This window comes from Megalops cyprinoides, chromosome 15 (assembly GCF_013368585.1).
Source record: "Megalops cyprinoides isolate fMegCyp1 chromosome 15, fMegCyp1.pri, whole genome shotgun sequence".
Taxonomy (NCBI): Eukaryota; Metazoa; Chordata; class Actinopteri; order Elopiformes; family Megalopidae; genus Megalops; species Megalops cyprinoides.
The window spans coordinates 29,548,145-29,563,056 of record NC_050597.1 but is presented as its reverse complement, the minus strand read 5'-3'; the positions used below and the strand labels follow the sequence as shown (position 1 = coordinate 29,563,056).

Genomic DNA, 14,912 nt, shown 5'->3' with positions numbered 1-14,912 from the left:
CTTCTAGGTACATACTTAATTGAACATGCAACAGATGAAATCAGTTTCTCCTTCACTGAAGTGAAACAGGTGGACCAGAGGAAAGAGAGGGCACTGCAGTGACTCAGTAAATAAATGCACTTCTTTGTAAGCTGTCTTAAGCAGACAGAGCCTGCCCCTTTGTCTGTGGTGGCTATGCCTCTGTATATAGATGATCAGTAGACAGGGCTGTTTAAACAGCTTCCAGGGGGAGGGGGTGACCACCTGCCTCCTGGTAGAAATCACTTCTGGCCTTTCCTGTCACTCCGTGAGTGAAGCCAGGTACGCCGCAGTTCTGAATGCTCCAGGCTGCTAAAGGCCACCATCTGTCTTTTTTTGTCCCCAGAGGTTCTATGTGGCCACCTCCAGGCAGCTGCGTCGTCTCGACTCCGTGTCCCGCTCGCCCATCTACTCCCACTTTGGTGAAACAGTCTCAGGGTTGTCCGTCATCCGGGCATATGGCCACCAGGAGCGCTTCCTCAGGCAAAACGAGGCCACCATCGATGACAACCTGAAAAGCGTCTACCCCTGGATCGTCTCCAACAGGTCAGATGGACGCGATGGTGGCATCGCATAATTTAAAAGGCAACCCACAGCTGTTCTGTGCTTTTACCATACAGTTATGAGTTACCAGTTATGAACCCAACTGAAGCTTCATATTTCCTGGAAACAGTCAAGAAGTGTTGAAAAGGAACTAGAGGAAGTGTTTATTTGGATGTAAGGAAAAAGGTAATAGTTTTCACTTTAGGGGACTTTTTCCCAAGTAATAGCAGGAGCTGAGCATTTGGCAACAGCATCTGCAGTGGGTGATACCATCGCTACTCATAGTAATTCAAGAGCACTGAGTAACTAACCAAAACTTCTACAACTCTCTTATAATGCTGTACACGTCTCTGTATGTGTATGTACACGTCTCTGTATATGTGGGCTTTTTTTTCAGAGTTTTCTCTGGTCAATTTCTGGTCTCTTATCAATGACCATTTGTTGTTTGCAAGGTAGCCTATCAGCAAATATGCTGTTTTTATGATTTCTTAGGTTTTTATCTCCTGAGAACTGAGACCACTTGGACCCTCCTTAAATCAGATTTCATGTTTGGATGTAAGATTGCTATATGTGTTCCTGTTGGTGACTTGATGATTCTGATTCTCAGGCTTGTGCTCCTGCTGTCTTCCCTGCTCTTGCTGCAGGTGGCTAGCCATCCGGTTGGAGTTCCTGGGCAATCTGGTGGTGTTTTTCTCGGCTCTGTTTGCAGTTCTATCTCGAGAAACCCTGGAAAGTGGCATGGTGGGACTGTCCATCTCCTACGCTCTCAACGTGAGCAGCGATCTCCTGTGACAACAATTATGTCATTTACCACGCCACTCACACCCTTAGGCTATACTGTATTATGTTTGTCTTGGATTTCTATTAGGTAAAGATGCAATGGGTGCAAGTACATTGTAGTGTTGGATGTCAATATTCCCTGAATGATAACTCTGGCTTTCATAAATGGATTACCAATCTGTTGTGGTTCTGAGGATATCCAAATGAAAGTGTTTGATTGATGATCTTTGCTCACATGAAGGCTAAAGGATTGTCTCCTGTTCACCCCCAGGTGACCCAGACCCTGAACTGGCTAGTGAGGATGACCTCTGAGCTGGAGACCAACATTGTAGCAGTGGAGCGCGTAAGCGAATACACAGAGATCGAGAACGAGGTAAAGTTTCAGTGAGCAAGTATTTCGATATTGAGAACAAGGTCAGGTTTCAAAAAGTGAGTACACCAAGACTGAGAATGGTGTACAGTGTCATTAGTTTCAGCCCACTGCTAATACCTGCTGACATTGACAATGTGTAATGATAATGGCCACATCCTAGAGTGTCATCAGTAGATTTGCTTTGTCATTCCTGTGTATTGTCATTCTTTTTTCATCTTTCACACATGTTTATTTTCAGTAAGTGGCAGCATCTGTTCATTATTAGCCGTGTTGCTAGGTTTCCTAGTAACCTCAGAGAGCAATAAATAATGCCTTTCGCTGGCTGGGTCTGCAGGCAGCCTGGATCACAGAGAAACGCCCCCCCGAGGGATGGCCTGATGCTGGGAGGCTCCGGCTGGAGAACTACAAGGTCCGGTACCGGCCTGAACTGGACCTGGTTCTGCATGGGATCACCTGTGACATCAACAGCACAGAGAAGGTATGGTATGCATAAGCCCCAGGCATCCCATGGTGATCGTTAGGTCCTCCTCTCACTCCAAGATGACAACCGGCATCCCACCTGCTGCTAGAGATGTGCTGAATGTGAAACAATGTATAAGCAGGAGGCATAAGACAAAGTACTGTAATTTTGTATTTTGTGAAATCAGAAAATGAGTAAATGTTTCATGGCCCTGAGAAGAAATTGTGAAAATCACATTACCATATGACATAAATTAAAACACAGATTTAAACTGGCTTTTTTTTTTTTCAAAAATATCATGCTTTACTTGTTCTGTCCTTTAGACCTCAGCAGTGCAGACAGAAAGCATTTTAGTAAATCAGTTCCAGTCCCATTGTTCCTTTTGGTGCATTTGTATTCCAGTGGTGACAGTATTCACCAAAACGTCACGGGTAGATGGGATTTCTGTACATTGTTTTATACATACGTACATTCCACATTTCTAAGAGTTAAGTGAAGTTGCTGAGGATAGAAAGGTTTGCTGTCTCTTTCAAGAAGAAAGTAGTTCTTGTAGTAAGATAACAATCAAACTCTACTGTGTGTTGTTAATATGAAAGTCAGCCAGCTTTTTAGTTAGCCCATTCACTGGCCAGCTAGCAAATCCAGGAGCACCATTTAGATAATATCAGGGAAGTTACTATAGCAACAGTATCATACGCCTTTTACTACTTTCATTGATGGTTTCATATAATTAATACAACAACAGGGAAACAGCAGTATATTAGAGTTTCTTTAAACAATGGAACCCACATGTGAGTTACACTGGCCTTGAATGTGACTGTGACCATGAAGATGACCATGAACGTAACCATGACCGTGTCCGTGTTCCTCCAGATTGGCATTGTGGGTAGGACAGGGGCAGGGAAGTCCAGCCTCACAAACTGTCTGTTCCGCATCATTGAGGCAGCAGAAGGGAGCATCTTTATCGATGGGGTGGACATCGCTACTCTGGGCCTACATGACCTGAGGAGCCGACTCACCATCATCCCACAGGTGTGTGGGAACACACAGACACACAGACACACACACACACACACACACACACACGCACATACACACACACACATACACACACACACACACACATACACACGCACACACACATTCATACAATCACATTGTCTGTTACATGCACATACAGTACATACGTGATCTTTTTTTACACCCCCAGACAAACACACTCTCTCTTACTCAAAACATTCATACAAACATACACATTCAATACAGAGCCTGAGGTCAGTCTTTTGACATATACAGTATGTATAGTACAGTACAGTATAGTATACAGTAGTATAGTACTGTATACTATATAAAATAACCAAGTTCCTTATGCAACACAAAAAGAAGTAACAGAGGAAAAATACAAGCATTTTATCCAGTTGCTCCAGTAAAGAAGAAAAAACACACACAATATGTCTTTAGTGTAATTATTAGTTAAGTTAAGTGTGTCTGGAAGTTAAATAATAAGAATAATAAGGACAGCATGCTGCTATGTAATCTGACAGTCAGAAAAAAGTGGAGTACATAGACTGGACAGTCTTACTGATATGAAAAAATACAGCTTTTGGGCTATTTTAAACTTGACAAAATGGGGTTGTTCTTGTGTGCTTTTGATGTAATATAATGGTGAAATATTACATTATATTACTTGAAAAATGTCTCGGCAGCTGCTGTCCATGGTAAAAATACACAGGGACTGTTCCTAGGGTTTTATGTGCATAATCCAATAAGGCACAGTTGAAAGATGGGCTGAAAGTCCATAAAATACCCATGTATTTCACAGAAGAATACAATAGACCCACTCCTGCTCTTGGTAAGAACAAAATAAAAAGTACTCTCTCCCCCAACAAGCCAGGGGCCAGACACCATCTGACCAGCATTTGTTTGGTCCTTCCAGCTGCAGAATGAAGAGCAAGCTTGAGTGGGTGCTGAAAACAAAAACATATGCAGTGTATGAAATTTAACGAGTGAAACTCTTGTTAAATGATTAATGTGGTTAGACTTACAGAAGTGAAGCACCTGCAAAAAACAAAGGTCTGTATTCAATCAATATTTGTTCTTAAGTTTGACTTTTAATTAAGTGTAAGTGTGACATAGTTTAACAAGTTCAGTAATGAGCCAGTGACCAGGCAAAAGAGTGTATTTTATGTTGAGATTTGGATATGATTTGTGTTGGAATTTCCAGCAATTGTTAGTGGGTGATTCATTGGGTCCTCTGTGGGCTGCATCTCTTTTCAGGATCCTGTGCTGTTCTCTGGAACACTGAGGGTGAACCTTGACCCCTTTGAGAAGTTCAGCGATGAAGACATCTGGAGAGTTTTGGAACTGTCCCATCTTAAGGAGTACGTTGGGGGGTTGCAGGATGGACTGCACCATGAGGTCACCGAAGGGGGGGAGAACCTCAGGTGTGTACAGTGCGCATGCCTCCCTTATGTGTCAGAGCTCCCTTTATGAATCACCAGTGATGACTATTGAAAATTAGAATGATAATAACCATAGATAATGTACACATATTGACATTGGTTTCCTAATGACATGTCATTTTAAGAAGCCTAATCCTAAGTAGCCAGCAAAACCGAAATAAAAATTGTAATTGTATTACTGTGTTACTGTATGTTCCAGACTTCAATGTAGTCATTTATCTTTTGAGAACAGTGTCGCCGAGATATTTATTTACCGAGTCTTGTAGCTTTAGCATGAAAGAGTTGTGCAGGTGTGTGTGGTTAGTGTTTTGTGCCTGTAGTGTATGAGAGTTGTGTAGGTGTATATGGTGTATTAGAGTTGTGTAGGTGTTGTGGTATATGAGCATGTATGAATTGTGCAAACGGTTAGTGTTTTGTGGCTGTAGTTTATGAGAGTTGTGTAGGTGTTTGTGATGTATGAAAGTTGTGTAGTTTGTGGTATATGAGCATGTATGAATTGTGCAGGTCGTTAGTGTTTTGTGGCTGTAGTGTATGAGACTTGCGTAGGTGTGAGTTTTCTGTTTCTTCTTCTGTGTGTCCAGTGTGGGGCAGAGGCAGCTCCTCTGCCTGGCCAGAGCTCTGCTGAGGAAATCACGCATCCTGATTCTGGATGAGGCCACAGCTGCTGTGGACCTGGAGACGGACAACCTCATCCAGACCACCATCCGGAGAGAATTCTCCCACTGCACTGTCCTTACCATCGCCCACAGGCTACACACCATCCTGGACAGCTCCAGGTAAAGGAGGGGGGGGGATCACAATGATATGATGATATAAAATAGCCGGTGTCATTACAGTAAATGGTAGAATGGACCAATCAACCTTTTAGGGACCATTGTCTTGGTATGTGTTTTGTATCACTATGATATTTTTTAAACGATTGTTAGTTTCTTCCAGGAAAAAATATTTCTGAGTAGATATACAGTACATGCAAAGTTATAATTGTTTGGTTAACTACCAGTAATAATAATTGTAAGACAAAATGCTGATAATTTGTCATGCCATAGAAAAAGTTTCATTTACTGAATTAACTCTTCCTTCAATACCTGGATCAAACAAAGAGAACCACTTTCATGAAAATGCTGAAAGCTGCTCGATTTAAGCACAGGTCAGAGATCAGACAGGAAGGGACTATGTAACCAGCCCGTGACTCACAGCAGGTGACAAAGACCTTGAATACCTACCTTAGCAAACTGTATGGAGCTACTTTCAGAATACATTCCTACCCCAAGAAACAGAACCAAGGCAAGCAGTCAGGCATCCAGCACACTAAAAGCAAATCTTCAAAAAAGCAGCCATAAAGAAATTCTTCACGTAGGTACATTCACCTGCCTCTGAGAGAAATACCTAAGCACACCCACACATCAAAGGGACTCAGGAGAAGTTCTCAAAATGTCTGAAAATAATCAAGGCGGTTCTTTTCTTTTCTTTTTTTTTTTTTGAAGAAAAGCCACTTAGTTTCAAGGAAGAAAGGTAGCTTTGTTTCATTAGCTGATGGAGATGTAGAGAATCTTTCTGACAGCTGTATTATAGTAAGTGGTTGTATTGGGGTATTTGAAGATGTGGATCTCTCTTTGAATGGAGTTCAGTGGCAACATCAAAGCCTGTGGCTTTGACAAATGGGTACTCTGGCTGTGAACTGTTAGAGGGGAGAAATGCATCCCTCAAAGGGGCTGATTTGAAGAGGAGTCCTCTACTGTTTCCACCCCCTGCTCATCTGAACATCAGAGGCAGGTGGAGGCAGTGGTGGAGCCAGAGGGGTGTCCGGGGTGGTGCTGGACAACCCTGATATCTGATTGGCCACCCCAGGTGCCACCCTAAAATTTCATTCGCTATCACTGGCAGTTTGATGCTGATTGACATCTCATTTCACCTGGCCGTGAGCTGTGGAAATGTTCTCTCTTCCTCGTCCTCGATTTGAAAAAGGCGCTGCCGGATGTCAAAATAAACGCTTCTTTCAACAAGAGGTGAAATGAGATGTCAATCAGCATCAAACTGCCAGTGATAATGAATGAAATTTTAGGGTGGCAGTCAGACCTGCGACGAAAGCACTATTTTTAAGTTAGTTTTAAGGTTTAGCATCGGGTTTAGGTTTCCTGAACAACTTTTACGAGAGTTGAGTCGCTGTGTGGATGCATACAGCCAATTTGGCTCCTTAACAGACGGTTTATCAGATAAAAGAGATCGGTTCCCAATTTAGCGTAACATTATGTTTACATCTGTGCTAGTAATACACGCCACGCATATACAGTGCAGTGTCGTAAGTTACAGTATACGAGTGTTTAGTTAATGTGGGGTAACTAGTACAGCTGTCAGTTTTCAGCAAGTTATCATTTAGCAATTTGAAATCCATTAACTCGGTTAGATTTTCGTACTTGAATTCAAAACGAACAATTGTTATTATCAATCTGTTAACGTTACTCAAAAGATTACCGCAATTTGCAGATAGCCTGTTTGCTATCGGCAGTGTAGCATAGTGGTTAAGGAGCAGGACTCGTAACCGAAAGGTTGCCGGTTCGATCCCCGCTGGTATACTGCTGTTGTACCCTTGGGCAAGGTACTTAACCCACAATTGCCTCAGTAAATATCCGGCTGTATAAATGGGTAACATTGTAAAGAACTGTAACCTATGTACGTCGCTTTGGATAAAAGCGTCTGCTAAATGAATAAATGTAAATGGTGTAAGAATTTATAGCAACTTGCTGCAGAGTAGGGCTAGCCATGACCTAACTAGTAACTTTGTGTAAGGGCTCAGGCAAGGACTCAGTCGCAGACCAAGAGAGCTTCAGGTTCCAGGCGGGTTTATTAATGACGGCAGGCAAGTTGCACAACAAAAGCAGGCAGGGTCGAAAACCGGAAGGCAGTCCGTGGACAAAAGCAGGGTCGGTAACAGAAGCAGGCAGGGTCAGGAACCGGGCAGGCAAACGATCAGGCAACGGGACAAAACGGCAGGCAGAAAACAAAGACGAAGGGCAGGCAGAGTCAAACACGGAGAAATCAGACATCCAAAAAACTGCGGGAACGAAACAGGTACGAAACACACTGCAACGAACTGGCAAACAAGACAGGAACAAGCAGGGTAGAAATAGGGCTGGGCTGATGAGGAGATGGGATGCAGGTGAGCAGGCAGGCAGGTGAAGGTAATGGGGCAATCAGGTGGGCGGGGACCAGGCGGGGAGCGGGGCGGGGCTGGAACACAAGGAAAAACAAAAAGCACATGGACAGGGAAAAACAAAAACACCACAGCTAGGGGGGCGGAGCCCTGACAGTACCCCCCCCCCCCTATGGACGCCCCCAGGCGTCACAGCGGGTTCGCCAGGGTGCTGGCGATGGAAGTCTCGGATGAGGGCGGGGTCCAAGATGTCCCTGGCAGGGACCCAACACCTCTCTTCAGGACCGTAGCCCTCCCAGTCAACCAGGTACTGGAGTCCGCGCCCCCGTCGCCGAACCTTAAGCAGGCGGCGCACGGTGTACGCCTCCGATCCGTCGATCAGGCGAGGTGGCGGGGGCGCCCGGGGTGCAGGACAGAGCGGGCTGCGGAAGACGGGCTTGATCCTGGAGACGTGGAAGGTGGGATGTATGCGGCGGAGCAAGAGCGGCAGCTTCAACCGGACCGCTGTGGGACTGATCACCTTAGCAATGGGGAACAGTCCGATGAAGCGAGGGGCGAGCTTGCGGGAGTCCGTTCTGAGGGGAAGGTCTCTGGTGGAGAGCCACACTCGTTGACCCTGGCGATAACGAGGTGCTTTGGTGCGGCGGCGGTCAGCGAAGCGCTTAGCCTGGGCTGAGGCTCGCAGCAGGACGAGCCGTGCACGCCTCCAGGTGCGTCGACATCGCCGGATGAACGCAGCTGCCGAGGGGACGCCGACCTCCTCCTCCTGGGCAGGAAACAGAGGGGGCTGGTAGCCCAGGCAACAATGGAAAGGGGACAGCCCCGACGAAGAAGACGGCAGGGAATTGACAGCGTACTCCACCCAGGGCAGGTGCTGGCTCCACGCCGACGGCTCCTGGGAGGTCAGACATCGCAGCACCGTCTCTAGTTGCTGGTTCGCCCGCTCGGTCTGGCCGTTGGACTGGGGGTGGAACCCCGACGATAAGCTGACTGAAGCGCCCAGCAATCTGCAAAATGCCCTCCAGAAGTGAGAGGTGAACTGGGGGCCCCGGTCAGACACCACGTCGGAGGGCAGGCCGTGCAGCCGGAAAACGTGATGAATAAGCAGCTGCGCTGTTTCTTTGGCGGAGGGAAGCTTAGGTAACGGAATGAAGTGGACAGACTTGGAAAAACGGTCGATGACGGTGAGAATGGTGGTGTTACCGTCTGACGGGGGCAAGCCAGTGACGAAGTCCAACGCGATGTGGGACCAGGGTCGTCGGGGAACCAGCAGGGGTTGCAGCAGACCGGCGGGCGGCTGGTTGGACGTCTTATTCCGGGCGCAGACAGAGCAGGCGGAAACGAAGCTGGAGATGTCCTCCCTCATGGTGGGCCACCAGAACCGCTGACCGATGAATGCCGCAGTACGTCGGGCGCCAGGGTGGCAGGCAAGTCTAGACGAGTGCCCCCACTGCAGGACCTGGGATCGGACAGACTGAGGAACAAAGAGGCGGTTAAGGGGGCAGGAGCTAGGACCCGGCTCGGTCCGGAGGGCGGCACGGACGGTGGTCTCAATGTCCCACTGCGCCGCCGCAACCATGCACCGGGTAGGCAGGATGGTGCTGGGTTCTGGGGTCTCGCCTGCTGGCGCGAACTGGCGAGAGAGGGCGTCAGGTTTCCCGTTCTTGGTTCCTGGTCGGTAGGACAGGGCAAAGTCGAACCGGGAAAAGAACAGGGACCAGCGGGCCTGTCGGGGGTTCAGACGCTTAGCCGACCTGATGTACTCCAGGTTTTTATGGTCAGTCCACACCAGGAACGGCGTCTTTGTCCCCTCCAGCCAATGCCTCCACTCCTCCAGAGCAAGCTTCACCGCTAGCAGCTCCCGGTCGCCGATGTCGTAATTGCGCTCGGTGGGCGTGAGGCGGTGAGAGTAGAACGCACAGGGATGGAGCTTGTTATCGGCAGCCGACCGTTGCGACAGGACGGCCCCCACTCCTATGTCTGAAGCGTCCACTTCCACGATGAACTGACGGGCAGGATCAGGCTGTGTCAGAATGGGCGCAGAAGTGAAACGGCCTTTCAGGTTGCAAAATGCCGCCTCGGCTGCCGGAGACCAGGAGAATGCCCTGTTGGTAGATGTCAGGGCCGTGAGGGGAGTTGCTACTGTGCTGTAGTCACGGATGAAGCGGCGGTAAAAGTTAGCAAAACCGAGGAAGCGCTGCAGTTCCCGACGGGAGGTGGGGTGGGGCCACTCCTCCACCGCACGGACCTTCCGCCGGTCCATATGTATGCTTCCTGCTGTGATAACGAAACCCAGGAAGGAGATGGTGTCTCGGTGGAATTCGCTCTTCTCGGCCTTGACATAGAGGTGATTCTCCAGCAGGCGCTGGAGAACGCGACGGACATGCTGGACGTGTTCAGGCAGGGAACGAGAAAAAATGAGAATATCGTCCAGGTATACAAAAACAAACCGGTTCAGCATATCCCGTAGGACATCATTCACCAGTGACTGAAACACGGCAGGGGCATTAGTTAACCCGAATGGCATAACCAGATATTCATAGTGACCGGTGGAGGTGTTGAAGGCTGTCTTCCACTCATCTCCCTCCCGGATACGGACCAGGTGGTAGGCGTTTCGGAGGTCGAGTTTAGTGAAGATGGTGGCCCCCTGCAGCGACTCAAAAGCAGAGGACAGGAGCGGGAGGGGGTAGCGGTTCTTCACAGTAATGGCATTGAGACCCCGGTAATCGATACATGGACGAAGAGAGCCGTCCTTCTTCCCAACAAAGAAGAAGCCGGCCCCAGCAGGCGAGGAGGACGGGCGAATAATTCCAGCTGCTAGGGACTCCCGGATGTAGCGATTCATGGCCTCAGTCTCTGGTGGGGATAGGGAGTACAGACGCCCCCTAGGTGGTGATGAGCCGGGCAGGAGATCAATCGCACAGTCATAAGGACGATGCGGGGGAAGCAAGGCTGCACGGGACTTGCTGAACACGGGCTTCAGGTCCAGATACTCCGGCGGCACTGCTGAAAGGTCCGGAAACTCCTCTGGTGCGTGAACAACAGGTGACACAGGAGCTAGGGCCTCATGCAGACAGTGGGAGTGGCAAAACGGACTCCAGCCCAGGATCTTGTTGCCCTGCCAGTCGATGTGGGGGTTATGCCGTGCCAGCCAGGGATGACCCAGGACTATGGAAGCTTGCGGAGTGTCAATGACGTGCAACACTATCTCCTCGCGATGGTTGCCGGATATGAGGAAGCTCACGGGGGGAGTGGCGTGGGTGATGCGGACCAGCGGGGCCCCGGTGATGGCATGGGCCTCCAGAGGCGAGTGCAGCGGGACCCGGGGCAGTTGCAGCTGGGCCGCCAGGTTGGCATCGATGAAGCTCCCATCGAGTCAATCAGGACAGAGACCGGGTGAGGCTGATCCTCGACGAGCAACGTGGCAGAAAACAGAGGACGGACTTCAGAGGACTGGCTTAAGGGGGTGACGCTCACCTGTAGTCCCCTTGCTACAGGTGAGCGCTGGCTTTTTGCTGGGCAGGTTGCCACGAAATGCCCAGGTTGACCGCAGTACAGGCAGGCCCCGGCGCTGATCCTCCTCTGACGCTCAGCCGGGGACAGGCGAGTCAGGCGAGTGCGGTCGACTTGCATTGGCCCCGGGAAAACAGGCGGCGGTGTAGCAGGGCTATGCGTTGCTGGTGTGGGTAGGGGCTCACGGGAGGGACTCCGCAGTTCACTGGCTCCTCTCTCCCGGTGCCGCTGTGACAGGCGCTGGTCAACGCGGATAGCCAGATCCACCAAGGCGTCAAAGCTGACCGGCAACTCCCGAGTGGCCAGCTCATCCTTGATGGTCTCCGAAAGGCCGTGGAGAAAGGTGTCATACTGCGCCTCCGTGTTCCACCCACTGGAGGCAGCGAGGGTGCGGAAATCGATTGCATAATCAGACACCGACTGGCGCCCCTGGCGGATCAGGAGCATCTCCCTCGCGGCTTCACGACCGTGTTTGGAGCGGTCGAAGACCCTCCTCATCTCCTCGGCGAAGGTGGCGAAGGAGTGGCAGAAAGGGGCGTCGGCATCCCAGACCGCAGTGCCCCACTCCCTGGCACGTCCCGTCAACAGGGTAATAACGTAGGCGATCCTCGCCCGGTCCGTGGGAAACGTGGAGGGTTGGAGTTCGAAAACCAGGGAGCACTGGGAGAGGAACGACCGACAGGTTCTGGGATTCCCCGCGTAACATTCGGGAGGTGGCAATCGGGGTTCCCGGCTCGGGAGAGCTGGTGGGGCAGACGGGGGAGCTGCCACAGGCGGTGCGGGGCGGTTCTCCTGGCTCAGCTGCTGCAGTTGCAGCAGCTGGGACGTGACGCTGGCAAGGTTGGTGGCGAAACTCTCAAAGGACCGGCCTATGGCTTCCAGCTGGCTTTGATGGTCCCCCAGTAATGCGCCTTGCAGCTCCAGCGCAGTCTTCAGCTGAGGTAGGTCTGCTGAGTCCATCGTGGCCAGTTCGTACTGTAAGGGCTCAGGCAAGGACTCAGTCGCAGACCAAGAGAGCTTCAGGTTCCAGGCGGGTTTATTAATGACGGCAGGCAAGTTGCACAACAAAAGCAGGCAGGGTCGAAAACCGGAAGGCAGTCCGTGGACAAAAGCAGGGTCGGTAACAGAAGCAGGCAGGGTCAGGAACCGGGCAGGCAAACGATCAGGCAACGGGACAAAACGGCAGGCAGAAAACAAAGACGAAGGGCAGGCAGAGTCAAACACGGAGAAATCAGACATCCAAAAAACTGCGGGAACGAAACAGGTACGAAACACACTGCAACGAACTGGCAAACAAGACAGGAACAAGCAGGGTAGAAATAGGGCTGGGCTGATGAGGAGATGGGATGCAGGTGAGCAGGCAGGCAGGTGAAGGTAATGGGGCAATCAGGTGGGCGGGGACCAGGCGGGGAGCGGGGCGGGGCTGGAACACAAGGAAAAACAAAAAGCACATGGACAGGGAAAAACAAAAACACCACAGCTAGGGGGGCGGAGCCCTGACACTTTGACTAGTTGATTTTAAGGTACAGTTATCATAATGGGGGTAATTAAGATTGAGATTGGATGCTTAGATGTAACCATAGACTCTTATTTTTGCAATTCAGTGTAAATTGGCTGAGAAATAGAGGTTGAAAAGTAATGGGGGTTACAGTAACATTATCATTTTGTTGCATATGTAATTAACAGGTCAACAAATAAGTTACATATGCAACAAAGCCTGTAAAATATATGTAAGCTTGAGTAAGAAACAAAAATGCACTTACTATATGTTAAATAGGGGTTGTTGTTGAGAAATTATATGTTTTTGAATAAAAACAACCTTGCAATAATTGCAGGGAGCATTGTTTAAGTTTGTAATATTGGTGGGACTTTTTCAAGTCCATTTCTGCTTGATAATACTGTATTTTGCGCAGGCATATCTTGTGTTTTCAGTCAGACAGAAACAAACATATTGTTTGACTTGGGTGGCAGAGAGGTCTGTACAAGTTGGCCATACCTGGTATGTCAAATTTCATTGTGGTCACACACAAATGCTATCTTATGTATCTCCTTGGTGCTTGAGCTTTTTTTTCTGAAAATATTTTGGATGTTCAACACTTATAGGCCCAGATTATATATTCATGAAAACAGAGTGACCCAAGTCTCTCCAGTATGTGAGTACAGTACAGTGTGTGTGTGTGTGTGTGTGTGTGTGAGTGTGTGTGCGTGCGTGTGTGCGTGCGTGTGTGCATGCATGCATGTGCGTGTGTGTGTGTGTGTGTGTGTGTGTGTGAGAAAGAAATTGAGTTGCAGTTCCAAGGTAGAGACACTGGCTATTCATAGTATGTTAAAGAATTCTAGTGAAGTAACCCTGGTGGACCACATTATCTGCTACATCGAAGAACTCCGGGTTAAGTGAATTATCACTTCTACCTCTAATGAGTAATCATAGGATTCATTCATGCTCCTTAGATGCCAGGTTAAGGTTACACACTAATTTTCTGTCACAGTCTATGGACCCCCTGAAGTAGCCTTGGCCACCCCCTGGCCACCCCATGTATAAAACACTAGTTCCGCCACTGGGTGGAGGGTGGCGTGGTCTTCATAACCTGTGGTATCCTGATCAATCTTGCATTTTCCAACCTGTTTCAGATATCACTGTAAATATGATGTGTGTATTCAGACTAACGTTACTGTATGGACAAGATCCATTTTAGCCCACAATACATTTTTTACTTGGGGTCTCAATTTGCAAATCCTTGTGTCACTTATATTTTTAATACTTAAATGAAATCTCTGGTGTTGGATGAACATTTTTCATTGCCAGGTGTAGTCACACAGAATAAAGAACTGTGCAAGGGGGTTTGACATTTTGAATGTGTTTTGAAGATTTTGAAGTTGAATTTTATTGCTTTGTAATGTTTGTACATAGTTCTTTAGGAGTAGTGCTAGTCAAAAGCCCATATGTTGGAGCAAATGGCCCCTTTATAATGCCATAATTATTCATCAATTCTTAAAGAGCAACTAAACCACGTTTTACCAGAAGAGTTTTGACCGCAAGTTACATAAGTGTCTGTGTCATGAGTTTTATTGGCTATCACCTCCTAGTTGGACTGTCAGTGACTCTGACTCTGTGAAATGAAAAAATCAGATATAGAGGGTACTGTTTTGCGTTTGTTGGTCTTCCCCTTGATGAGCCTCTCAGATCCAGGTGTAAATTCATTTTTGCTGACATAGTCTGTCAGGAAATGCTTAATACAGACTCTTCATCATTGCGAGCCATTTTTTAGTGATCTCCTATCTTTTAATGGAAGGCAGTGATAATGAACTCTCCTAGTTCTGTAGAACTTCTTTCTACAGCCTGGAGCAATGAAATGAGCACCCCCTTTTAACCTTTTACTTTTGAGAGATGCCATTTATGGACTGCAGCAGTTGAATAAGTTAGTGGCCACTATCACAGCGGATGAACAATACTCATCACATCATGCAAAAAACATGGCTGCGCCCTTGTGGTAAACTGATGCTGTATAATTGAGCTTTTCATAAATTTTTTTCTTAATTATAATTAAATGTTTATAATGTAACCATTTCAAGATTTAATTTTGATCGACTTAATGTGTAATATGAAACAAA

The 14,912-nt window shown here is 48.1% G+C and overlaps 1 protein-coding gene across 1 annotated transcript in view; it reads left to right on the top strand.

Moving 5' to 3' along the window:
* LOC118789848 (canalicular multispecific organic anion transporter 1-like) overlaps window positions 1-14,912 on the top strand; it is a 47,364-nt gene that overhangs the window by 26,611 nt on the left and 5,841 nt on the right. The window contains exons 25-31 of the mRNA XM_036546536.1: window positions 365-564; window positions 1,206-1,332; window positions 1,613-1,714; window positions 2,049-2,192; window positions 3,048-3,206; window positions 4,452-4,618; window positions 5,218-5,412. Of these exons, the coding sequence (XP_036402429.1) occupies window positions 365-564; window positions 1,206-1,332; window positions 1,613-1,714; window positions 2,049-2,192; window positions 3,048-3,206; window positions 4,452-4,618; window positions 5,218-5,412 (1,094 nt within the window). The remainder of the gene's footprint in view (window positions 1-364; window positions 565-1,205; window positions 1,333-1,612; window positions 1,715-2,048; window positions 2,193-3,047; window positions 3,207-4,451; window positions 4,619-5,217; window positions 5,413-14,912) is intronic.